This window comes from Seriola aureovittata, chromosome 12 (genome assembly GCF_021018895.1).
Source record: "Seriola aureovittata isolate HTS-2021-v1 ecotype China chromosome 12, ASM2101889v1, whole genome shotgun sequence".
Classification (NCBI taxonomy): domain Eukaryota; kingdom Metazoa; phylum Chordata; class Actinopteri; order Carangiformes; family Carangidae; genus Seriola; species Seriola aureovittata.
In genome coordinates this window covers 14,236,982-14,262,681 of record NC_079375.1, presented here as the reverse complement: position 1 = coordinate 14,262,681, position 25,700 = coordinate 14,236,982, and the positions used below count along the sequence as shown (strand labels likewise).

Genomic DNA, 25,700 nt, shown 5'->3' with positions numbered 1-25,700 from the left:
TCCTTGAAGGTGACTGGTCATTCATGCAGAGAAAGTGAATTGGTGGTGGCCTACAGTTCATTTGTGCCAAAGTAGAGAGTTGAGTAGAATCAGCCATTCTATTTCTTATTTCAGCCTGTTTAGCAGGTCCTGGAAACAGCAAACTGGAGTTCCTCAAGGTTCAGTTTAGGATCCTTTTGCGTTGCTGCCCTTTGTTACCATATTCCTAACCACACTGTCTTTTCATTGTTCCTTTATTTTTGTTCTTTGCTTCTTTGTCATACACACTATTACCCCTGTGATTCACCTAAGCATGCCTTCCTTCAGAATTGTCCAGCTGATATAAAAACGGGTTCAGTATGAATATAGATTTTGATTGTAACTTTAATTTAAAAAGTCAGGTATAACAATCCTGTCTACACCAACTGAGACTACTTCCAAATACTACTACTTTCTTATCATCTTTAGACTGCAAAAAACTAACGATCCTAAAAACATGAAAATTTACTTTTGGTCATATTTCTCCCATTCCAGCATCTTTGCAGTGGCTCCCATTGGATTTTAGAATTGATTTTAGAAGATATTGCTATTACTTATAAAGAACTAAATAGGCAGGGTATAGAGCCTGTTTTTATCATTGAACTCTTGTACGTACACATAATTGTTAATTCTAGGAATAAATGACAGCACAGGTAATATTGCACTTTTGGTGATTCTTAATTTCATATTTTCTGCCTTATTGCTTTTACTTTGTAACCTGTGTTTTGACAAGAGCTGTAATAATTATAATAATAATAATAAAAATAATAATAATAATAATGACAATAATAATGATGATGATAATGACATTAACAGTAGCTTTATTTTGCATTTATTGCATGACATAATCCAGTTAAATTCTGAGTGGCACTGACCTCTGTTGGTTAAGCACATGTGTACATCTGCCTACCTGGTGCTGTGTCAAAATTAGCTTCTCCTTCAAAAACTTGTTTTCCTGGATGTGTGCCCTCAGTTTAGCCATTTCTTGTTTTGCCATCGTACACGGAAATGATGGTAGGAGGGAAAGGAAGTGCGCTTAAGAAATGACAAGTAGCCTCAATATTTGTAGCCTCACTTCCTTATAATAGCTTGTTGGTATAAAACGTATAAAGTATAAAAATGTTATTGTGTCTTTGCCTGAACTCAAAAAATAAAGACAGACTGATGCCGTTTTCAGGTTAGGGCACACACATTTCTCGGGGGCGCAGACCATGGCATAACACCTGTAAACAGTCCGTGTTGAAGCTCATTTGAAGATGAGTGCCCTGCCTCTTTTTCGCCACTGCCAAGCCTACTTCCTGGTGGATGAGGCAGTGCCTCCGTGTTGTTGTAGTAAGAAGAGGGGGCAGCTGAAGGCAAGGTGGGGGCGGCGGTCTACAGTGTGAAGCCACGGTGCAGCAGTTAGTTAGCTCACTGTTGTGTGTTTTGCCCCTCTGAAGGAAAAAAATGGGAAGCACGGTGATGGAGTCCAGCAAGCAGAGCTCAAAGAAAATGCCAAAGAAGAGGAGAAGTCTGCGGATTAACATGCCAGTGAGTCGGTGAAGTATCAACTAATTTGGCTTCTTACTGTGACTGTTTAAAAAAGAAAAAAAATCGAGTTGTTGTTGAACTTTTTGTGAAATCAGGACCAGGACTTTTAGCCGTTATTAGCCGTTTTTTGTTGACTGTGCTCGCACGCGACGTATGAGAGCGTGCATGATTGACAGCTGTCTCTGCATTACGACTTTTCAGTTCATCAGTCAGCCACCAAATTGTCATTTATTAGTACACCGTCATTGATGGAAATGTATTTGTGGACATATCTCTTATGTAAACACTATCAATATGTCCTACACTAACCCTTTAACGTGATGTCATTGTAGCCAACTCCCCTGCTACGGCTGCAACTCGAATAATCTCGATTAAAATGTCAGGAAATTGTGAAAACAAATGCCCAGGTGAGGTCTTCAGATGTCTTGTTTTGTCCCGCCAACAGTCAAAAACTCAAAGATATTCAGCTTACAGAAGTAGACAACTGCTAAGAACAGAATGTTATCCAATTTGAGCAGCTGAAATAATATACATTTTTGTTTAAAAAATGTCTTGCAGATCAAAATGGATACAAATTATTGCAGATCGACTGATTAATGAAAAGACAAATCCCTGCAGCTTTAAACTAATATATATGTCTAAATACTGTGAGGAAAAACATGTGACACCAAGCAAAGGAAACATTTCAGAGGAACCAACCTACTCTAAACCATTGTGTCATGATTCATTACTGTCCCTGCACTGAGGGTCTCTGTTTATCTAACCTAATTTTAGCAGTCAGGCCTGATTTACAATTGCCACTGTTCATCAGTCTGAGCAATTTGTGTCTGGTATTGTGTGTTTAATTTGCTCCTCAAGCCTACAAAGAGCTGTGAACTGAATGGTTTAACTGTACACTTTAAAGCTTTCTTGAATCAACTGTTCTTCAGTGTCAAAATAAGGATAGTGTGAGCACACTGTGGCGACAGCTATTTTGTTTTGTCTTCTACCACTGATAACAGCCACGACGCTGTAGCTCACAGGCATACATTTTTCAGATAGCATCCATCAGATCCATCTATAGCAAGCTTTTCCAATTTAATCATTCATGGACTGCATACGACCTGTGTCTTCCATATAAGATTTCAAGTTATTATCATGTATCAACATTTTTTTCATATTTTTGTTTGACGGATATGCAGGTGCCATTTGCAGTTATGTTTATTTAGAAAGGACTTCCTGCATCAGAAGTGAACTAGAGGTGAATGAAACACTGCCTTTATAGCCAACTCTCAAGTGCTTGGTGTTGGAGTTTTCCACCAGTACATGAAACGCCCAGATCTCAACCCGGTAGAAACACTGATAGAGTTACATAAAACATATTGGAAACAGGTTTGCATTGTCACCTAATTACATCTGTGTCCTTAGCTGCTGCATCATACGGAGCATCATCGGTTTCAAGAGGAATGTAAAATCCAGGCCTTGGTATGGGGAAGGAGTGTGTTATGTGTCTTGCAAAGGTTTTCGCTGTGGTAAAACATGTTTGTCTTCTTTTTTGAGCATGCTAAAAGCCTAAAGGTGGTGGTATGAAGAATTATCACTTTCCCTCAAAGTGATGAAGAAGAACACCATTCTCGTTTTTGTTTTAAAACTGGCTAAAGAAGCATGTAGTGGCTAACAAGACATTCATGTTACCTTTTATACATGCCATTTTGTTTTTCTGCTCTATTGCTTTGAAGTTATATTTATCCTTAACACCCAGATTTTATTTTATTTGCAGGACTTTGGTGCATTCGCTTCCCCTCAAGTTGAGACAAGTGGCTCAACCAAAAGTGCAGCTCAGACGGTACAGAAATTATTTTCATTGAATTATATTTGTGTCACCAATTTTCATTTACTTGCCAATTGTTTGTTTTCTCAAGCTTGCTTTCTCCCTGGACATGATTTATCTTGTCTGTTTGGCTCTGTTTGTTTGGCTTTGAACACATTTAGACGCAGATCTGGGAGAGCAAAATATTACACAAGGCCATCTCTCCCATTCTGCCAACCCTTGCTGGCTTACAGTAACATTACGCCCACTGTGTCCAGGCGTAGCAAGATCACATACAGGAATACAGGAAATTGATTTTTCTAAAAGAAAGCAGCCTCCTCCTACTGTCTGCTCTAATTGATTTGAATAGGAATAATCCTCGACCGTTAGTTTATATCCGCCAGAATACATATTTCAGTTTTACCTCTGTAATATTTGTGCAATGCTGATCAAAAATCTGAAATGTCTTGTGTTTTGAAAGAGCTGATCTATATCCAGACAAGATCCTGATAGCTGGTTCACTTGCCCTAACAAGCTCTTGCACAATGACAGAGGGAGAGTTGTTGGCAAACAGACACATGGGTGTGTGCTCTTACTGCCTGAGATTTGTCACAGGATTGGTTTAGACAAAAATGTGCATATGGAGTAGGGCTAGCCTTTAGCAAATACCATCCTGAACCCTAGTTAAGGAGACTAGACAAAACAATCCTCCCATTTTTTGATTTGATTTGTTACAAATTCAGCAAGTCGCTAGTGTCTTTATTTGTGTATTTTCCTTCCTATAGACGAGCAGTGGTTCTTTTTGCACTTCATATCATCATGCAGCTGATCAGTTTTTTCCAGATTATGCAGTCTTGCATAATGTTACCAAAACACTACTGTTACATTTCACTGTTTTCAGTAAATACAACCCCTGAGCTACAGCTCACTGCATATTATAATGCTTCACTGTTTTCAGAGCCCACAAATGGTTAAAAGATTTGTTATTGGCACATCCAGACCAGGCAGCAGTCAATGGTGGGAGGAGGCTCTCAGTGTCTCCAGCTAGATTGGCTGCCGTCTCATGTTTTGGTTCGGTATCTGCATAGTGAAGACAAGAAGGATTTCTCAGCCTGTTTACACGATACTGACCTTGCAAAGACAAACTTACAAACACAGAAAGACATAATGAAAAATGCTCTCAAAGAGAAATCCTGATTGTCTGATAATGAACCTGATGGGGCTGTTAAAAACCTGTATCAAGGTTGAGGCTGTTTAACATGCTGCCCTGTGAATGCACTACACAGCAAGACATGATATCTTAGTTAGAAGGAAACATTGGATCTGTCCAGTGTTTTACAAAATCATTTCAGCTGCTAAACATTGCAGCTGAATGTTGCATGAATTGCAAACTTGTCAATATTGTTCTCCTTCTTGCTCTGATTAAGTCTCATACAGCTGTCTGTCCAACAAAATTAGATGTTTCTGCTTAAGATTTGTTTGTTTTGAGTGAAATTAGCTCCAGAAACTGACTAGAAAACAAATGAAAAATGCTGCATTAAGAAAGTCTAGTAGTCAATATTGTTGGTTTTTCAGTAACCTTTATCTCCTCTCCTTGTTTAACAAATAGATCACGAAAGAGCATGTGCCTTGTTGCACTTTGCTCATTCGACTCTTTATGAGATACTGTTAAAGGTTACAATGTGGCTAACTATGCAAAACATATGTGTAAAAAAAAAAGAGAAGTGACCAGAATAGCAGGCCCCCACAAAAAGTGCAATCACTGCCTGTCATTTCACAATAAATCTCTATTCTCTACATTTCCTCATTCAGTGTGGTTCTTGTTCTGAGTTTTTCACTGTTTAGTTCTGCGACCTCTCACTGTCTCATTTAATATTGTAGGAACACACCGTAAATAAACTCAAGTGCAGGAATATAAAACTGCCTCTTAATTGTCTCTCAGGGAGAGCGTCTCGTCCATTCAGCCAGCCCCACCACAGGACTGTCTGCGAGGAGCCCTGCAGGCGCCCCGCTTCCCCCCTGTCCCCAGTCTGCTCCAGTGCAATCGAAGACGAGCTCAGGTTCACCCAAAACTATCTTCCCCTATCCCTCCCACCAGAACTCCCCACCCAAGTCCCCCCGCCGCCTGAGCTTCAGTGGTATCTTCCGCTCGTCATCCAGCTCTACACCAGCAAGCATCAAAATCTTCTCCAGAACCAGGAGAGGTGAGTCAGAAAGCTAACATTGCACTGACTGGTCATTCAAGATGAACACTCAACACTTGTTGATGGAAACTGAAAAGGTGTCTGCTGTTGAATTTACTACAACTGTGCTCTAATAGTTTTATAACTTCCAGTAAGGAAGATCATTAAAAGAGTGTGTAATGTGGTGAAAAAACAGATTAATACTCATGTTATTTTGTGCTAAGAGCAGACCTAGGAGGAAGACAGTTGTTGAGGAAGTAAGGCACAATAGATGAAACTATGTTGTTTCAAACATGACTTGGTTTTCCTGTTGTATGTATAAGGTAAAACCACATACAGGAACCTGCGTCTATCTGATTGAGTTCATGAGTTCAGATATTTTGCAGCGTGTGACATAAAAGTGTGACATGTAGCATTTTGACAGGAATGCACATTGAACATTATTGTGCCAATTAGGAAGTAGAAGTTTCTTCATGGTAAAAGAAGCCACCCACTCCGACCCCACCCCACCCCACCCACCCCGCTTTGCCTTGTTCAACATGGTCACGAGCTTCGTCAGACAGATGTTCCTTCATTATCAGTCATCTTCTTCATCATCTACTTTCTCTAGGAAAAGGAAATGGTTGGCTTTGTTTATTATCAGAATCAAAGAGGGTTTTTTTAGCTCTTAATTCCTTGCATTGCAATCCTAGCAGTGCATTGCAAAGTCATTTTGTTAGATTAAGTTACAGGCTTGGTATTCCTCAAATGGGCATACAGCAATATCACCATTAAAACTCAATAATGACATAATGGTACTAATGGTATGTGGAAATGACACAAAGTAAACAGAACAAGGCCTTGTATTATGAGGAACAGACCTATCAGGCAAATTTTCAACTCTCGTGTCTCTATGTATTTGGGTGGCCGACAAACAAAAACCAGCCTGTTTCACATGGCAACAGCCCTGCTGGAAGCAGCATCAAACGGCACAAAGATGAGTCATATGTTTTTGGCTCGTGCATATACCCATTCTTCTCTGTTTCCTCACAGAGAGTCAGTTTGGCAGTAGTTGGCGGAATAGCTCTGTAAGGGCCAGACCTCAAGAGTCAGCATGCTCCGTTTACTCTGGAGATTGTTATTGATGGTAACCAAACTAAAACACAGAAAGCACACCAGCTTCTGTGGCCTTTTCATGACAGCTGCTCAGGATTACCAGTGTCTGCTGTGGTTTGAGACATTACATCCTGTCCAGTGGTTCACTGACTAATGATGTGGCTTTAAGTGAATGGTAGCCAATGATTATACCAACAAAGTATGCTTATAAATGAATATCATACAGCAGTTGAGTGGGCACACCAGCCTTTCTATTTTTATTAGTGGGATGTTTTTGTAGACACCCCACTTTCGCCACAAGGGTGTGCTGAAAGCATAGTCTTGTCTTGACTTGACTTTCAGGCTATGGTTGATATTTTTAACTCCAGTATTACTTTTTTGTAAACATTGAGGCATTTCTTCGGAAATTGTATGTATTCCTGAGCATCTGATTTAGAATCGTTTGCATATTATTCATTGGAAAACAGATTTTTCTCCGATGCATTTATATCCATATTTCCAACAAATAAGAGCAGAATGTCTTCTTATTTCCAGCTGTTCTAAATATGTGTTTTCCCATTGCCTGGACATTGTCAGTCTCTCACTGATGAGGGCAAGTGTAGTGCTTTCATACCCTTATCTGGAAGTGACCAGCCTCTCAGGAGCTCCTCTCACAACCATGCAAGTTTTTTTTTCTGTCTCTCTCTCATTCTCCCTGTTGCTACTGTGTGCTGTATGTTGTCAGTAAATAGAGGAACTGGGCAGTTTTGACGTTCCAAATTCACAAAACACAGGCCCTACAAGGGCAGGATGATTTTATTTTAAGTGGGGAAGCTAAGCTAGGGAAGAGCTTAACAAAATACACCTTGGAGACATTGATGTGTTTTTGGAACCTAGATAGTATTTAAAATCCTCCTGGATATTAAACTTAGCAACCTTCAAAACAAACGGAAGTAAATTAATTTTACTAGGGTATGAAAAAAATATGACAGTGAATATCACAAGATGTTTGAGGTGAGTGATTTCATCATTGATATGGCAACCCCTAACTCATGTTGGTCATTGACCCACTGAGCAGAGTGGAACACTTGCATAACATGTTAATTGAGATCTGTACTGGGCATGCTGTAGCTAATGTGAGCAGCAAATACTGGGTGGGCCATCTGTTAAGGGTAGGAGAGGCTAGTGGTATTGAATGGAAGCTTTCTGATCAGCTGACAGAACATGGGATGTCCCCCGGCTGTCATCTGATGGGGGCTGGCCTGTGCAATCTTAAAGGTCAGGCCCCCAAAATTTACAGACAACTGAATGTACAAATGGCAGAGCTTTTGGACACCCAGCTGAAAGCCACAACCTGTATGTCTTTATTTGTAGTCCCTGTAATGGCTCAACTGCAAATGTTGAAGAATTTAAAATAGAGCAGGCTTTTATCACAGGAAATTGCGTGAAGACGGAGTGAGACAGATGTGCCTGTGCTGAATTTACTCTGCGGGAAAAGGGAGGGCAGTGGAAGAGAGAGGCGGGGAGATGTGCTGCCTCAGCCAATCGCTGGTGTAACCTTCACAGGCTGGCCTCCTTTTACAGGCTGCTGACACGGGTGCTATATTAAAGAGATGCCACCCACAGCTGCACCTGACAATTTAAAGCACTGGCAGTGCTGAGAGAGGGGGAAGAGGCACTCCGGTCCGTGCCAGTTGTTATTTGCATCACTTGCAAAAAGGGACATTTCTTTGCTGAAGCTGTATGGAATTTACAGCTTTCATACTTTCCAAGCCTTTTCATCAAATACACGAGCTGACACAGATGGTGTATGCGGCTTCTTGCTGGTCTTTGGCCCTGGAGGATTTTTAGCCTTATTGGTGACTTGCTGCGGTTGTCATATTCTGTTCTGCTGGCTCCAGGAAAAAGTAGAATGTGCAACTTCGTGGAATAGCCAAATGTATTCTTCTCCTGCGGATTAACGTGAAGTTAAAAGAGGACTATCATTTATATATTCCTTGATCCATCGATTGAAGGCGACCAGTTTCGTCCTATAAGGAAAGAGGACCATTTCTCTTCTAAAAACAGATCAAATCGCTTCAAAGACTAACCATTCTCTAATGTTCTCAGTTGGATATACCTTTCACTTTAACTTCTGCGCAACTTTCTTCACTTAGAAATGGAGTGACTCTCACTTTAAGCCATTTCTGCTCCCCTTTCGTGATGTGGATGGTCATGGTCAGATTTAGTTTTGAGCCCACAACCCACTGTGTTCCATGAAGAGGTTTGGTAGTCTAAGAAGGAGCAAGAAACGGAAGGAGCAAGATGGGTTAGGAGGGAGGCATCAGTCCGAGGCATCATGTCTTTCTGGTAATGTGTTGTGCTCTTCACCTGCTATGTTAGACCTTTATCTTGAAATTTTGCTGCAACCTCCTCCAGTAGTCCAATAATCTTCTCTTAAGTACATTTAAAGGTTTCAGAATAATATATGATACATTTTTGTAATCCTGCATAAATATTCTTACGATTGAACAAAGAGTAAGCATCTGTATTTTTATTTATTTGGTATTGGTATCATCTATGTCCTGAATGCTGTTGTAGCCATAGGTGTTCCATATAGTTTAGGTTCTGCTTATGTGGCTGCTCTCTGGTTTCACATATGCATTCAAAGCATCTGCACAAAGTGACAGGTCACAAGCCAAAGTGGTAAAACTGTGTGTGAGAGGCATCACTAATCACTTTGCAAAATTCATATACATAGACACATTTTAATCACTGCACATACAGCAATGCGCTTCATGCATTGTAAGTGATTAATATGTCTGCAGTGATTTAAATGTTGTAATGGTATGTGAAAATTAACTGAAGTCTTTTCACATAATGCTGTGAATGAAATGAAACAGCAAAAATGTAATTTGTTTTTATTTTTTAGTAATCCTGCCATTATGGTAGAGTAATTTATAGCCATGCTACTTGATACAGTAAGTTCAGTGTCATTATTCTGTCCCATATTCAAAGGGAGTCTCTTCAGAATATCTGCTCCAGTTTGAAAACTTTATTAAAATAGACAGGAACCGTTAAAGCTTAACTAGTGAGAATCTTTGCAGCTTGTCCTTGTGTTTTGGATCAGGCTCTTATCGCTTAATATTCTTTCAGGTTTTCATTATAGGTAGCACGACAACACCATGGCAGGAATGACAGATGCCAAACAAAAAGTCCAGACCACCATGCGCACTTAATGCAGTTATTGTAAAGTGTTTGCTCATAATGCTAGATGAGTGAAGTGTGGTGTTCAAGTGGCACTTTATCACAGACTTCACAGCTCCTGATTTAGAGCCAGTCTGACCTCGGTGGAGTAGATGAGAGGACCAGAGTCCTGTCATAATGATGTACATCCATATGTTGTTGTATAGGATATAGACTTCATCATAAAAGCAGTATATGATGTGGTGACACCGCAGCCTAAACCATAAGTCCTTTGATCCAGAGCCTCACAATGTGGAGGTTGCAGCTATGTTGCTGTGTGTTCACTGCACCCTTTAAGAAGCTGACATTTACGTGTGAAATTTCAGAAGTGGCTGGTTAAGAAGATATCTGTGTGCTTCTTAGCAGCACTGTATGTAAGTTTTAATTGTGACTGCTCACATAAATGCACTGCAATGTTTGCACACCTACGTGACTTTGTGAACCTTTTTACTGGGAGCTTGTATTATGGTATACCTAGCATGGTGTTGTTAATTGGGGTTACTGACTGTTTGTCATATCATCTATTGCTTCACAAATCTACACACCAGTTCTAACCAGTGTGCTTTTATAAACATAGTCATTCACAGTTGAGATTCATCATGTTAAATGGCTGGCCAGAGATGGCTGTAGCAGCATGTCCGTTGGGCCTGTGTAGGCCTCACTGCTGCTCTGATGTCAACCAATGGGGCTCACGTTGCTCCCAGTCAGTGTAGCCCCACGTGACTGAAAAACACCCTGTTTTCTCCTGATTCCTCAGGGGGCACCCAGATTGAGAGGATCTGCTTTAAAGGTGTTGCCCTAACACAGCATTGCAGCAAATTACATTAAAACAAACAGAAGAGATTAGCCTAGTTACAGACCTCTGAATCAATGCCCACATTGCAGATTTTTTGTTAAGCAATTCATATTAGGGCTGAAAATATAGTACATAGTACAGATAAAAATCTGAATTTTCTAAATCTTCACATTGCTTTGTTCTGTCCAACCAACTGTCCAAAACCCCAAAATATTTACTCCACTATAACATTAGGAAAAAAACAGCTTTTCCTCACAACTGAGAAGCTGGGACGGGGGAATATTTGATTTATTGTTTAAGGCCTTTCCAGGCCAAAAAAATGCCATTTATTAAAATAGTCGCAGATACATTTTCTGTGGGTTGTATAATCGATTAATTTCTCTAAATCAATGCTTCTTTTGTCTTCCTGCATACACAAAGCTGTGTCTGTTACATCAGGACATCTTATCAGTATGCAGTATGTTCTTATAGATACCCTCACTCTAAAATATTATATAGGGCACTGTGTGAGTTTTTTTTTTAATGCATGTAAAGTTAGATGGGCTGGATTACTTAAAGCGAGACATCTATTTCCTTTTTCCTGGGTGGTGTCAAGCTGGCCCCTATTAACCAGTTTTAGGAGAGGGCTTCAAGCCCCACTGTTATCTCCTCCTGTGGAATGTGCCACAACAGCGTGGCTAAAATAAGAAGGCTACACAGCGGAAGCAGGGCACACCAAAGAGGGCCGGTGCACACCAACTAAATGTCAAGAGATAGTGTGGAGTGCACTTGGACAGACCAAGGAAAAATGGTCGCCCGACACACTGCGACTTATTTATGAAAAACTACTCTTCTCCTTTTTGAAGCTCATGTATAGATCGCAGAAAATGTTTATCACATAACATTAGGTGAAATTACTGTACCATGTTGCTGATATAGGGACTTCTTTCTGGGGAAATTAAGGAATATGCAGTAAACACATTTCTCGGTCATATGTTCAAACTACTTAATGATCTCAGTTTGGTACAAATGACCAAGTCAAATGGATGATTTACTGAAACACGCGGGCGGTTGAGTTGTCATGTGACATTTACATAGTCTTGGCATTACTGTCACCAGTGCTGGATATATGGATATGATAAAAGTCAACTGGAAGTCTCATGGTTGAGGCCCTGTAATGTGAACCATTTGGTCCACATCATCCATGTCCCTCATTGTCTGGCCTCAGAAATATGTCAGTGGGGTGGAGCCGAGGCAGTGCGAGTGTCGCATGTCACCACCGTGCATAAGATTGTGACGCCTGAATATGTCCGGAGGCTGTCATGTGACTGACACCTTCACCCTGACACTGTCACAGGAGGAACTGCATCACGGACAGCTGACTGTTACACTAGACTTAGGCTTCATGCGGGTGCTTATGTTGTAATCAGCCTAGTTATTATGGAGGGACTCATGAGACAGGAAGAGAAGACGACCTGCATGATTCATTGTGTTTCTTTTACCAAGTAGCGATCTGTTATTGACTGGCTGATTGATTTTTTTTTTTTTCTAAGTTTAGAATTAGTTTAGATGAAATGAGCTTTAGAGTGCCATCAAGGGATTTTTCATTAATACAGTCAGAGGGATGCAGATGTGCAGAACATCTGTCACTGTTTTCACTGCAGTGTTATTGAGGAATATGCCACAGGAATAATTATCGCCTAGAGTAAGCAGTTAAATATAATCAGTTAGTTAATTAATACATTTTTAAAAACGATTACACTTTTGATAAATCTGTTGCTATTGTGTCTTCTTGTGATTTGTTTCAAGGCTTTTTAACATTTACAGTTACTCTATCATCCACATTTTATTTTCAAGACATGATGCAGCCAATTTGTCGCACAAAAAATTTAATAAGGTGCAACCCACAGAGAAACGTAACAGGAGCGCTCACAGGTTTGCCTTTGCCTTCTGATCACACGCAGGGTTAAACCCACCTCTTCCTGAATGCAGAAGGTGCCTGCAGCATCATGTAGCCCCAGAGACTGGGTCTAATTTAAAGTGTGGATGTAAACAAACATTTCAACTTTTTAAACAAACAAAAAAAAAAAGCAGGAGATAAAAAAAAAAAAAAAGATTGGAAAACACACCTGAAATTAGATTAACAAAAATGACAGCCTCGGCGAACCCACACAGGAGTTTTCACTTCTGGTTAATTAGAGGTTGGAAGTTGGGTGGAGCTATGCTGTAATTACACCCCCACACACAGTCTTTAGATGGGGTCTTAATTGACAAAATAAGTGAAAACACCTGTGTGGGTGATCCATGGCTGCATAGGGCCTTTATAATTTGAACCCATGTTTTACAATGAGTTTTCTCATTACTTAAATATATTATTTTATTGAGTGAGCTTTTAAAAATGCATCTATCAAGCTTCTGATTACCAAAAAAATGTAAAATTATTTTGATAGCACAGTCCGACAAACATATAGTTTCAGGGGTTGATATATGATCAAGTTTTTTATTTAAACCTTTCATCCACACTGGGTAGAAAAAATAACAGAAACTCCTTATATTAATGTAGCCCCACAGCAAATACAAAAAAAACATAATTTTTTGTCTCTATAATTTATTCAGTGTGTTGTTATATGTTTTTTGAAAACTCCTAAAAATGATGGTTGTCATACATCTGGTAAAGCACAACATATTGCTAATGTGATGCTTAATGTAACTCAGTTTTCTAGCTGTATTTGTAATGCTTGTTTACCTACTGCATCCTTGTCTGTCAGTGACTGGGCTGTGGATTAAACTCTGGTATCTTTGTTGTTTCTCAGTACTCAGGACTGCCAGGCCCAGATGGATCAGATGTGCATTCCTTCTCTGTTAGAGCATGTGACAGCATTGATGGTATCTGCTGCAGTCACGACTGTAGCACCTCAGTCTTAACAACTAAGCCTATCATCGATGTCAATCCGCACTGCGTCTCAGTGTCACTGCCAGCGCAGTATGGATTGACATCCAGAGAAACAAGAGATAAGTTGAGGTATCTACTCCGGACCTTTTTATCTCTCCGCAGCCTCTGGACTCTCCACACCACCCACCACCCCGACCCAGGTGTCCAGCCAACCTGTGTTCACCCAGGAGGCCCAGCTGAGCAGGCCCAGCCCTGAACGCTTGGAGCCGAGCTCCAGATCCCGCTCCCTCACCACACCTCCAGACACAGGACAGCGTCTCAGCCTCCCCTCTGCTAAACCCCCGATCCCTTCCTCAAGCCCTGTGCCATCTTACTCTACCTCACATCAAGTGAGTCTCACTGCAAAAATGCTACTCATTTTATGTAGCCATTTAAATTGGAATGCCATCTATTTCAAGAATTCCTGATATTTGTTTGTTTGCCTCAGGACAGTTCTGCTCCTGCTTGTGAGCTCTGTGGCTTAGGAGTAACAAATGCATGGGATTTTGTAAAAATGGGTGAAATATTTATTGCTTTTACTCAAAAAATAAGTCTAAATATGTAACTGAATTTGCAGATAAAATGTTGTATCTTTTCACTAATTCAATATCGGTAATATTAAGCTGTATTTTCTGAAAAGCACTGATAAAACTGCTTGGTCATGGGTTGTTGAAGCTGATAATTGTTTTTCTTTGTGGCTACATAAAAGTGGCCTTACATGCCTTCTGTCTAAGTCATGTGCTACTTTACTCAGACTCATAAGGGTTTACTTGGACAGTGGTGAACAGAAAGCATGAAAGATGCAAATCTCTTCAATTCAAGCTCTGATACTTCACCATGCAGTTGTCAACAAGCCTGTGTTTGCACTATTTGCTCTGAGCATCAGTGGCAGAACAGAAGGTGTAAATATTGTTTCAGCACTGAGGCTATGTCTCAAACCGTGTTAGATGTCAGCTAAGTGGCTGCACAATTGATTGTTACTGCAAAAACAGCTGAGAGCAAATTTAGTCTTTTGTCACAAGACTTTTCTCTGAAAGTTTATTAGGATTCAGGCAGTCTGAGTCAGGATGTGAGACCAGACTTCTACAGCTAGTGAGGAATGACTCCATGGCTGTGCAGATTTAATGAATAATTATCTGAAGGTCTGTCTCGACCTGTCTGCTGTGAGTGATTGTGGGTTCTAGCCAGAGTGGCTAAATCAATATTTCATCACCAGCATTGTATACTGTTGATATTAACACCCAGTCAGTGCCTGTCAGCCTTTCTGTGTCCCCTCCTCTTCCATCATACATAAATGGAGGCTCACAAATAATCTTCTGATTTGACTTTTTGCCAAATTTATTTTTTAAAGCAATTTATTTAATGGATTTGTGAATGTCTGCTTCCCTGGAGTTTGCTGTAATACCAGAGCAGGCTGCATGCCTGCTGTGATGCAGCAGCGCAAGATTTATGAAAGCGCAGGAGTAGTTTTTGGCAAGAGAAGTGCTGTGTCACCATTGCAGGACGACACCGGGGACTGTTTAACATCCCAGCACCGGTATACAGGCTTTCTCATACTGCTGCAGTGGCTTGTTGTGAATATACTGAATAAATTAGGGACTATGGGAAATCATGTATACACAAGCACACTTTGAGCATGCAAATATCTCAGCATGACACAGCATATGTCATGCTGGGAACTCGCCTGTGCTGTGTGTGAGATGCAAAAAGCACAATTTGCTTGTCATTTTCTCATCTTCCTGCTGCTGCCAAGGACCAGAGCTGTAGAGTTGTATCTGTAGATCTCAACCATGTTGCTCGATTTGTCAGACGAAATGAACAGAGGATGTGACTAGGCATCCCCAGCTTCTTGCTGCTTAGCAACGTAAGGGATTTCCTAATATGGTGAAGCACCCAGGTTGCTCTGCATGGAGGGGTGTGTCCACAGTGCGTGGAGCTTCCTGCTTATTACCCCCACGCTTCATGCGAGAGACTTTTTCCTGCGGTGAGTTATTTTTGGCAGATTATGGCTTTAACAATGAATTCATCTGGTTTATTGTAGTGGGACTTATTCTGACACGCTTAGTGAAGTGGTTGTTTTGAGCAGCGTGTACGCATTGGTTCCCCCTACTGCAGCAAATGGATCAGGACTGTTCCACTCCGAGTTTTGAGGGGTGTGTGTGTAGTCTATTAATAATGTGCGACTAAAGTTGCAGCTCCACAGTACAAGGTGTTTGTCACGTTACCTGTGTATATTTAGCGGAGTTGGAGGAGCTTTATGTAATCGGTAAAACGCTGGTGGCGCACGACGGTTTTTTTTTTTTTTATTTTTTATGTTTGCGCACCACAGTTGGACTCGATGTGACCGGTCTGCTGGGGCCGCTGGTGGAAAGTCGCTTCAGTCTGCTGTTAACTCACAATTCACAGCAAAGTTTAGTCGTGTGCAACCGTGTGTTGTTGTGAGGATCCGCTGCACTCTTCACTGCAAACTTCTGCCTTCTCCTCCCCTCTCATAGGTCTACGGTCTATTCGAAGGCATGCTGGAGAAACTTGAACTAGATGATGATGGTAAGTGTCCCGATGCGGTATTTGCTGACCCACTGCTCTGTTTTTACTGGCTTCAACGCAATTCGTCCTGGCTTAATGTATTGCAAAGATGATCAGGGTATCATTGGTATTTCAGTGATGCTGCCAGTTTAAGAGGATATTTTACCAAGTCACAGATGTTAGAGTTAAATCCGTTTTAAAGATTGTGTTGACAGTGCGATACATCCGCTCTGATCTGTGTCATATATGTAAGGGATTCCCTCTCCAGCCTGCTGACTTCACCGGTTCGTTTATAACACCCGTTCTTTTAAATGTCTAATCATTGGTTTAAATGGGAATTTAACGCAGTGGTATCGATGAAGGATGACAGATACCCAATGCTAGAGAGACTACAAGATATTCAACAGGCCTTTCCTCTACATTTGATCATGATGCAGCATATGTTTTAGGAAATGATTTTGATTAGTTGATCATGTTGTCTGTAAAATATAAATACACGAAGTCCTCTGATTTACTGTCTCATGATTTAATTAGATTGAATTCAGAAAAACTTTATACAATCTTGTTTGGTCAAATATTCCAACAGCTGGCCTCCCAGATCAACACACACATAGACAGGAAAAGAAATAAGACAGTTAAAGGCTGTGAGCTTAAAACTACATATACAATTAGCAATGCATACATTAATAAATGAATACAATTTTATTAATCTAAAAGATGCAATAATATCTAACCACTAGTCCAAAACCTTTATTTTTATAATTTACAATGATTTGAAAAGAGGAGAGTTGCAGATCTTTACATTTATTTAGCTAGAACAAACAATTATTTTAAGTCAAACTAATCCGCTCAGTGTTTCTCCACCACATGTAGGAAAAAATTACTGTAATCTTCAAAGTGCATCATCTATGACGGATATAAGCTCCTACAGTACTTTGCTTCCCATGTTTTTCCACTGTTTTTGTGCTTGTTGGTGCTTAAAGCAGAGCGTAATTATCAGTGAGATGGAGCAGTAAAGTGGCAGTAAGTGGTCCAAAGCGTAATGGTTGTTTAGGCTCTGAGAGTGTGTTTTGTTTCCAGGCGCTCATTATATATTCCCTGTGAGATTTATTCTTCCTCCAAAAGTATTTTCCTGCCTTCTTTACTTGCAGCTGCTGAACCTGAGAGTGATATTTACATGCGCTTTATGAAATCCCACAAGTGCTACGACATCGTCCCAACAAGCTCGAAGCTGGTTGTGTTCGACACAGCACTCCAAGTTAGTACTGATTGTCCCTATGTCTCTGTATTTGCACTTCCCTTTTCGTGATAGCACCTAAAATGTATGACAAATGGTTCATTTGCATTATATGTGATAAAGTCAAGCCTATTTCGTTGAAGAAGAACCATTTATAATATATAATAATAGTATTATTTTGTTTATGGACCACCTTTTCAAAACAGTTATAAACTGATTTACAGTAAAAACAAAAAATAAAAGTAATAAATTAAAAAAATAAGAGAAAAATACCATATATGATTTTGAGGTCGCTAGTCTTGAGAACTGAAACAGCTTAAGTTAATGTTCAATAAAATCCGAAGGGTTATTTTGCCTCAGAGCAGTTTCTATGAGTTGGATTGTCATAAAGTTGTTAAACAGTAATCCTTTGGAGCTCCGGCCGCTTTGATGTGTAGATCTTCAACCACTAAATCCACTGAAGCCAAGGGTTAAAAACCCTTATCTAAAACAGGTGGAAATACTAAAACCAACACAAAACCAACAGTAGTTTAAAAAGCACTTCAAAGAGGTTTGTCTACTGGTGAATGTGATGCAAACAGAAAAGGTCTTCAGATAATGATCAGGGCTGCAACTAAAGATTATTTTCAATTAGATATTAATTTGTTGATTATTTTTTCACTTAAACAGTCTATGAACTGTCAAGAAAATTGTAAAGAATTCCGATACAGATTAATAGACTGTTTCAGCTGTAGAAAGGATAGTCACATGTTGTGAAGTTTGATCTTTGATCTATGATCTTATTGTATAATCTAATTTTCTCCTTTCAAATGTTGCTTGACAGGTTAAGAAAGCGTTCTTTGCCTTGGTTGCAAATGGTGTGCGAGCTGCCCCACTGTGGGACACAGAGAAACAAAGTTTTGTGGGTAAGAACATTCACATTTGTTAGGAAATGTACTTTATGGTTGTTTTTGTTTTTTATGTGTTTTCCTTTCACATACTGAAATAATTGTGTTTACAGTGTCTCCAATAGGAAATATACAGAGAGGGGACACATTAAAGGAAAAACCTGAATAAATGAGTGGAGAAACATAACAAATGCAGCTGCTTCCACACAGGTGCACTGCATGGCACAATTAACCTTCAGCAGTCACTGATCACGGCAACGTGATCAAACCAATGGTCAAAATAGCCCTTAGACTACTAAGAGTTTAACAGCCAGTCATGCTCTGTGACAGGTATAAAAATGCTGAGCAGGCCCAGTTGATGTTGATTTTGTACAAAGATGGCAAAAGGAAAAGATCCAACTGACTTTGAAAGAGGTTTCATTGTTTGGGCGTGGATGGGCGGAGCTTCGGTCACAAAGACTGCTCAACTGGCTGGTGTTTCAATAGGTACAGTGACTAAAGTGACATCTGCATTTAGATCTACGGGAAAGACGTCGGTAAATAGGGTTGGAAATTGCGGTTGACAGAGCACATTTGATGACCGGGATGCTCATGTGTTAGTGCAATATGTAAGGAAATATAAAGAATCAACTGTTCATCAGGTGACTGAGAACGTCAGTGCAGCACGTGATCAGAGTGTGTCAGCAAGAACAGTTCCATACAACTAACATAGAGAGGGATACTTGTTCACTGGTGCAAAAACCACAGGCAATAATCTTTTAGAAGTGTGGAAAAAAGTGATATGGTCAGATGAGCAATCCTTCATCATATTATCCACAAGTGGGCGCGTGCATGTGTGGCGTACACCAAGAGAACGGTACAGGCCTGAATGCTTGATCCCTGCAGTAAGGGGATCTGGGGGCTCTGTTATGCTGGGGGAGGCCCTTTTCTGGCATGGTTTGGATCCACTTGTCCTCTAAGAGGGAAGGTGCACTGCAAATCAATACAAAGTGGTTCTGACTGATCACCTTTATCCTATGACGAAACATTTCTATCCTGATGAGAGTGGTCTCTTCCAGGATGATGATGATGATGCCATCCGTAGGGCACGAGGGGTTACTGAATGGTTTGATGAGTATGAAAATAATGTGAATCATATGCTATGGCCTCCAGAGTCACCAGATCTCAACCCAGTTAATCACCTATGCCAGATTTTGGACCAACATGTCAGATAGCACTCTACACTACCATCATCAAAACACCAAATGAGGGAGTATCTTTTGGAAGAATTGTATTCACCCATCCGGTAGAGTCTCAGACTTGCATAATCAATGCCAGGGTGCATTGAAGCTGTTCTGGTGGCACATGATGACCCTCCTTACTAAGACACTTCATGTTATTCTTTTTTCTTTAATTTGACTGTTTCCTAGTTGACATTTATCATTTTTATGGATCCGTCTGTGTTTTTTTAAAAAGTTGCTAAATCATAATAACATTAATACTTGTATGTATTTGAACCAAAAAAGAAGGACGAAAAGGCTTCCACACTCTTTGCACATTGCAGATGTAATTGACTTGCTTTCAGTCAAATGCCCTCTCCAGATAAGACACAATTTAGTTTTATAAAGTCAAAACTGCCATGCTAATTTTTATTTCATTATTTCCCTTAACTGAGATGGAAAATGTGCTTGCTGTGCTGGTGCACCATTGCCAACTGAACACAGAGGCAACGTTGTGTATTAATGCCGCTGGTCATGGCTAGTGGAGCGTGATGCTATATTGAGCAGAAGTCATTAGAGCTGCCATAAACCATTAAGCACAGCAATGACTCCTCTGTATTGACCTGTGCTCAGACAGGTTGGCTGTAAGACTTAGCAGAACGAAAAAGGAAAAAAAAAATCTCTGCAGACTCTCCGAAAAATAAACCCTCTGCTAGTAAGAAAGTGCCAAAAACGAAACTAATGGTGAATTGGCTTTGTTGTGCCGTGCAGAGTTTATTGCAAGTCAGCCTGTGATGAATAATGAATGCCCAGTCAGCGTGAGGATAGAGCAGAGGCGGGGAGTCAGTGATGTGTTGTTTGAACCACGCCCTTGTAAAGCGCTGTCTCTTCTACCCAGTTGCACAGTGCCTGCAGGCATGGCGCTGTATGTGTATGCTGTATGTTTATAGATTCAGTGTGTTTCAATGCTGGTTTCTATTGCAGGAATGCTGACAATCACAGATTTCATCATCATACTACACAGATACTATAAGTCACCAATGGTAGGTCCACTTGGCAGATATCGTTGCATGACATTTGCTTTTTTGTCACATTGGGGATTTCTCCCTTTTCTTTCTTTTCTTTTTTTTTTTAAACCAACTTGTTTTATTTGTTGTCTTTCAGGTGCAAATTTATGAATTAGAGGAGCATAAGCTTGAGACATGGAGAGGTAAGTGTCATGTTTATCCTGCCATGTTCTTGTAGGATGCATGAAGTAAGATTTTATAACTGTTTTATAAGCAGAATGTAAAATACTTTAATATTTCTTTTGTGCTACACAGAGGTTTACCTTCAAGCCACATTCAAACCTCTGGTCAACATATCACCTGATGCAAGGTTTGTGTGTCATTGAATCTGTTTAGGTACATATTTGTCAACAGATATTATTGTGCTGCCTGTAACTGATCATTGTGTTTGTTGTGTCTGCAGCCTATTTGATGCAGTGTACACCCTCATCAAAAACAAAATTCACCGGCTGCCTGTCATCGACCCAGTCACAGGGAATGCACTTTATATTCTCACACACAAGAGGATCCTCAAGTTCCTCCAGCTCTTTGTGAGTCCAACACAATCTCTGTCCTTCCATCTGTGAACTAGTGATAAACCTGCATGTTCTAAAATACTATGGCTGATTATGATTCTGTTGAAAACTTTCTCATCTCCCCTTCTGCTTTCATTGTCTGCTGCCCCCTAGTGGTCAATGTGGAAATTAATAAAATGTGACTTTACCTTGATGAACTGGGAGGGTGATCTCATTCAGTGTGTCTCTGTCTCCTTGTATGTCTGTGTGTGCGCAATCTGTGTGTCCCAGATGTGTGAAATGCCAAAGCCAGCTTTCATGAAGCAGACTCTCGGGGAGCTTGGCATTGGAACGTACCATGACATTGCTTTCATCCACCCGGACACGCCCATCATCAAAGCACTCAACATCTTTGTGGAGAGACGAGTGTCTGCTTTGCCAGTGGTGGATGACTCGGGTAAGATCACAAACTCTAACTCTAGTACTGACACTATATTTTATTAATATTACGAAATTAACTTTGTTACTAACTGGAATTGTCTTGGTTCTTTTATAGGCAAAGTTGTGGATATTTACTCCAAGTTTGATGTCATTGTAAGTTGAAATTTTTACAGTTTCTGCAGAAATTTGTAGTTTCTAAGCTGCTCTGTGATTTATTTTTACTTCTTACATTTTCATGTTTGTGTGTGTCTGTGTGTAGAACTTGGCTGCTGAGAAGGCATACAACAACCTGGACATTACAGTGACGCAGGCTCTGAAACATCGCTCTCAGTACTTCGAAGGAGTCGTGAAGTGCCATAAAATGGAAACAATGGAGACCATTGTGGACAGAATAGTCAAAGCCGAAGTGAGACTGACTCTGACGTACATACAATACATCCATTAAGAAATAGCCTTACTACTATTTCTAAGTTCATCTGTGAACATGTGTTTTTATGCCAGGTGCACCGGTTGGTGGTGGTGGACGAGCGCTCCAGCATAGAGGGCATCGTCTCCCTGTCGGACATCCTCCAGACCCTGGTACTCAGCCCTTCAGGTATAGATGCTCAGCATTGATAGCCCCAACTCCCCTTCTGTCCTGGACCCTGAACTCTCTCCCCCCCACCTGCCCTCTAACTCACCCCCAGGTAGGAAAAGCACCGGTTTTGCTCATGGCTGGCTGTAAGGAGGCATGGTGCCGCCCGTCCAACGTCCTGTTTTTCCTGCTGGATGCCGCTGTGTGCAGCAGTGTTGTGTGGATTTTTGTGTCAGGATAACAGATTTTTCTGTCATTCTCAATCAGCAAAAACACTCACCGACAGAAAATATGCTGCTCGTTCAAAAACAAATGCATTGAAATATATTTGAAATGGTAAATGTGGTAGTTGTTTTTCAATATACAGTGGCTTAATAGTATGCATAGAGATTATCAGTTTGGTATAGAAGATAGACAGAGTGAGGGAAATGGTCTATACATATAGTGCAGGGGAAAACATCTTTCTCATTCTCCAAGTGGGTTAAAGAGGAACTCATGAAGCTGTGGCTCCAGAGTGAGCTGTGCAAAGTCTGATAAAGTCTGATAAATTTTGAGGTCACCATGTCTAGTGGAGGCTAGAGGCTCAAAGCTACATCAGCTGTCACTAGTATAATGCGCACAAATCACTGACCTTCAGCAGTCAAGTGCTGTTGTGGGTTATTTAGGTGTTTTGACAAAAAAAGGAGAATGTGTCAAATAAAAAAAAAAAAAAAAAAAAAAAAAAAAAAGACAATATCTCTGGCTCTGCTGCATTGATTTTGATATTGGTGTTTTTTACACTGATGACTGATGAACTCTGTCCATTACACAAGATGAGTCAATTGTTACTACAGTAAACCTTTGGTTTACTTGTAATTGTGGTTTGTGAACAAAAACAAACCAAACCTCCAAAATAGTTACATTTTACATTGTGGTGGTGTGGATTGCAATTGTTAGTTTTGAATGTACACTGCCCGTTTTCCCTGATTACATAAGTATGGGCTCCTTAAATAACCATCAAAACAATCTATACCCTACATAAAACAATGCCTTTTAACACACACACACAATGTCATCAGCAGTTCTTCTCACATAGAGTAGGCTACAGTTGCGCTCCTGCACTGATCACTCACACCAACTATGGTTAGCTATTACCAACTATAACCCAACAAACAAAGTGGGTCCATCATTTTTGTTAAGTTTTACACAATATTTTCACTTAAAAGAACTTGCCCAAGCACCATGTCATGGCCAGCCCACCCTGATAACTAGTTCAAGTCAAATGTTCGCTGCCTATAATTTTAACCGATGAGACCAAATCCAAACAGTTCAAAATTTTGGGGTCGTGCACCCAACCTCTATGCCGAACCTGTCTGATACTGACCACATATTCCGCTCTGTTTTGCCAGTAGCAAGCTCCACTTTGATGTGAATGTTTTGTGTTGATACGCTTGAAGCAAATAACTGACGCTTGCATAATTCTAGTGATTTTAGCATTGGAGGTTGCTGTGGGTTCAAACTGTCACTCGATCAGCGCTGTAAAGAAAACACGACATGCAAGCATTAACTTTCTATGTTCTCTGTTTTTCCACACAGGATTTACTGACACCTTTTTTTTTTTTTTTTTTTTTATCATCTCATTTATATTTTTGCATTCACACAACTTCAGGTTTTATGAAACTAATCAGTCTGCTGCAGCTTCTCACTGGGTGAACAAAGTCCAATGGGGCAGTGGTTGAGGGCTTCAAAAAGAATGATAAATCTTGTTTTTGAAAGCAGGAAGATCTGTTTAGACATTTACATGATGTCCAGATGAAAAGCTGGCAAATTATGCCTACTCCTACTTTTATTGACTTTATTTTTGCTGGTTGTATCCTCACAGAAAAAACTCCTGTAAAAACTGATTTGTGAAAAAATGTGGTGCAACAAATGATATATGTTGAAATAGGCGCATCATGGTTTTGCATGCTAAATGGGATTTTATTTTTTCAAGTGAGATCCTGCAGCAGAGTGGGAAGTTTCCCAATCCACTGGTGAAATTGTGTTGGGCATAATTAATAATGATGAAAACATTTAAACAAAGTTTGGGTTAAGTAACAGTAATCCTGCTTATTTTACAATATGTTCATTTATTATGGGTCTCTGTCGTGTCCTAACTTGTTCTCTCTCTTCTTCTCCTCACCAGATGCCTGTAAGGAGGAGAACCTGACTGGGTGAGAGGGAGGAAGCGTCAGCAGAAGTGGAGAAGTGATGGGAATAAATAAGTTTGAAGGTTGAGGTAGGGAACGTGAGGCTGAGTGGAGCCAGTCTGAAGGTCCCAGAAACACCTGCAACTGATGCACTATAGAGGCTTGGAAACCAAAGAGAGCTAGACAGCTGAGTGAAGTGGAGTCCTTGCACTGAGGATTGATTTTCTGAATTTTTATTTTTTGTTGTTGTTTGAACACTGATTAAATGCACACACATACATTATACTGTATACACACACACACACACACACACACACACACACACACACACACACACACACACGCACGCACACAGATGCATTATGGTTACCTGCGAGGGGAAAGGCATAAACGACGAGACAGGTTCTCATAAATTTGGGCTGTTTTGGGTTGTATAGTTCTGATCAAGCTGATTTCAGTCACATTTAGTAGTTGATGCTGAATGTCGTTACCTGTAGGAAAACTTTATTTTCCCCAGTACTTTCCTTAGAAAGGTGAACATTCACAGATTCAACTTATTGTTTGGTAGCAAAACTGCACTTCACCTACAGTGTGGCCATTTTAAGACTGTTGTTTTTAAAGGAAAAAAACAGTTTGCCAGTGCCAATAGGGAGCACTCAATGTCCACTCTTTATTTGTGCCTTTTGTTTGCCCTGTCCACACCAGTTTAAAACTGACAGTATTTGTGTCCTTTTGAATTTTTGTTGCCAGAGCAGTGCAATTATTTGTCATTTTAAAGAAACTGATACGGGAAGGATGTGTAATATTATAAGTAGTTGGTAGAATTCACCTTCTACTTCTTTTTCAGTCTCTGTGACTACAATTCAAAACCATGTCAGAATTGTTAAGTATTTTTGTTAAATAAATCTTATTCTGAAAATAATCAAAAATCGAAATCATTTTGACACAAACATGCAGTGGTCAGAGGCAAATATAATTGTACATTAATAAGGATTCTCTCAGCCAATAACCATGAGTGAGTACATCTCATTCATTTTACGTCAGTAGTGATTAAGAGTCATTGTTGTGACTTAAAGATGCAAGATGGAGAATGTCTTTTTAGATATTTAAAAAACATTTCTTACATTTATTTTCCAGGGTTTTGTTGCTTCAGATAATTCAGATACAAAGATGCAAGCAAAATCGGTTATCTCAGCTGTAGCTCGACAGGACTCATCTCCATCTTCGACTGTAAATAGGATTGTTTTTCGGGAAACGTGTCACAGAAAGCTTTATTTTTATGAATGTGTCAACATGTTTAAAGAGGCCACAATTTTAATGTTATTTTTGTAAATATCTTGTGGCAATATGTCCAGTTCAAAGAAACTTTGTAACAGATCAACATGTACTGTAAATGTGCAAGCATGAGAAACTACACTTCAGCAGTATGAATGTTCTTTGTTTTACTTTTTCTATTTTTCTGGCTGCAGAAAAATAAATGGACACTGAATGTACTTTAGAGCTGTGGTTCATACTGTCTTTTACTGTGCACATTCATGTAATATTTGGGATAAATATTATGTATATCCAGGCTTTTTTGTA

The 25,700-nt window shown here is 40.0% G+C and overlaps 1 protein-coding gene across 6 annotated transcripts in view; it reads left to right on the top strand.

Annotated features, from left to right (window-relative positions):
• Positions 1 to 1,332: 1,332 nt before the first annotated feature.
• Positions 1,333 to 25,700, top strand: part of LOC130178773 (5'-AMP-activated protein kinase subunit gamma-2-like) — a 27,450-nt gene continuing 3,082 nt past the window's right edge. The window contains exons 1-16 of one of the 6 annotated variants that reach the window (XR_008829198.1): positions 1,333 to 1,548; positions 3,308 to 3,373; positions 5,280 to 5,541; positions 13,650 to 13,876; positions 16,022 to 16,073; positions 17,204 to 17,310; positions 18,113 to 18,194; positions 20,360 to 20,418; positions 20,540 to 20,585; positions 20,698 to 20,752; positions 20,846 to 20,972; positions 21,228 to 21,393; positions 21,493 to 21,530; positions 21,637 to 21,783; positions 21,879 to 21,972; positions 24,116 to 24,208. Coding sequence is in view for 4 of the 6 variants with exons in the window: in XM_056391235.1 (XP_056247210.1) it covers positions 1,465 to 1,548; positions 3,308 to 3,373; positions 5,280 to 5,541; positions 13,650 to 13,876; positions 16,022 to 16,073; positions 17,204 to 17,310; positions 18,113 to 18,194; positions 20,360 to 20,418; positions 20,540 to 20,585; positions 20,698 to 20,752; positions 20,846 to 20,972; positions 21,228 to 21,393; positions 21,493 to 21,530; positions 21,637 to 21,783; positions 21,879 to 21,972; positions 24,116 to 24,147 (1,644 nt within the window). In the remaining 2 variants the exon portion in view is untranslated. Of the gene's footprint in view, positions 1,549 to 3,307; positions 3,374 to 5,279; positions 5,542 to 8,218; positions 8,944 to 13,649; positions 13,877 to 15,446; positions 15,511 to 16,021; positions 16,074 to 17,203; positions 17,311 to 18,112; positions 18,195 to 20,359; positions 20,419 to 20,539; positions 20,586 to 20,697; positions 20,753 to 20,845; positions 20,973 to 21,227; positions 21,394 to 21,492; positions 21,531 to 21,636; positions 21,784 to 21,878; positions 22,064 to 24,115; positions 25,618 to 25,700 lie in introns of those variants that run through there. The other 5 variants (XR_008829199.1, XM_056391235.1, XM_056391236.1 and 2 more) reach the window with 5 other exon arrangements.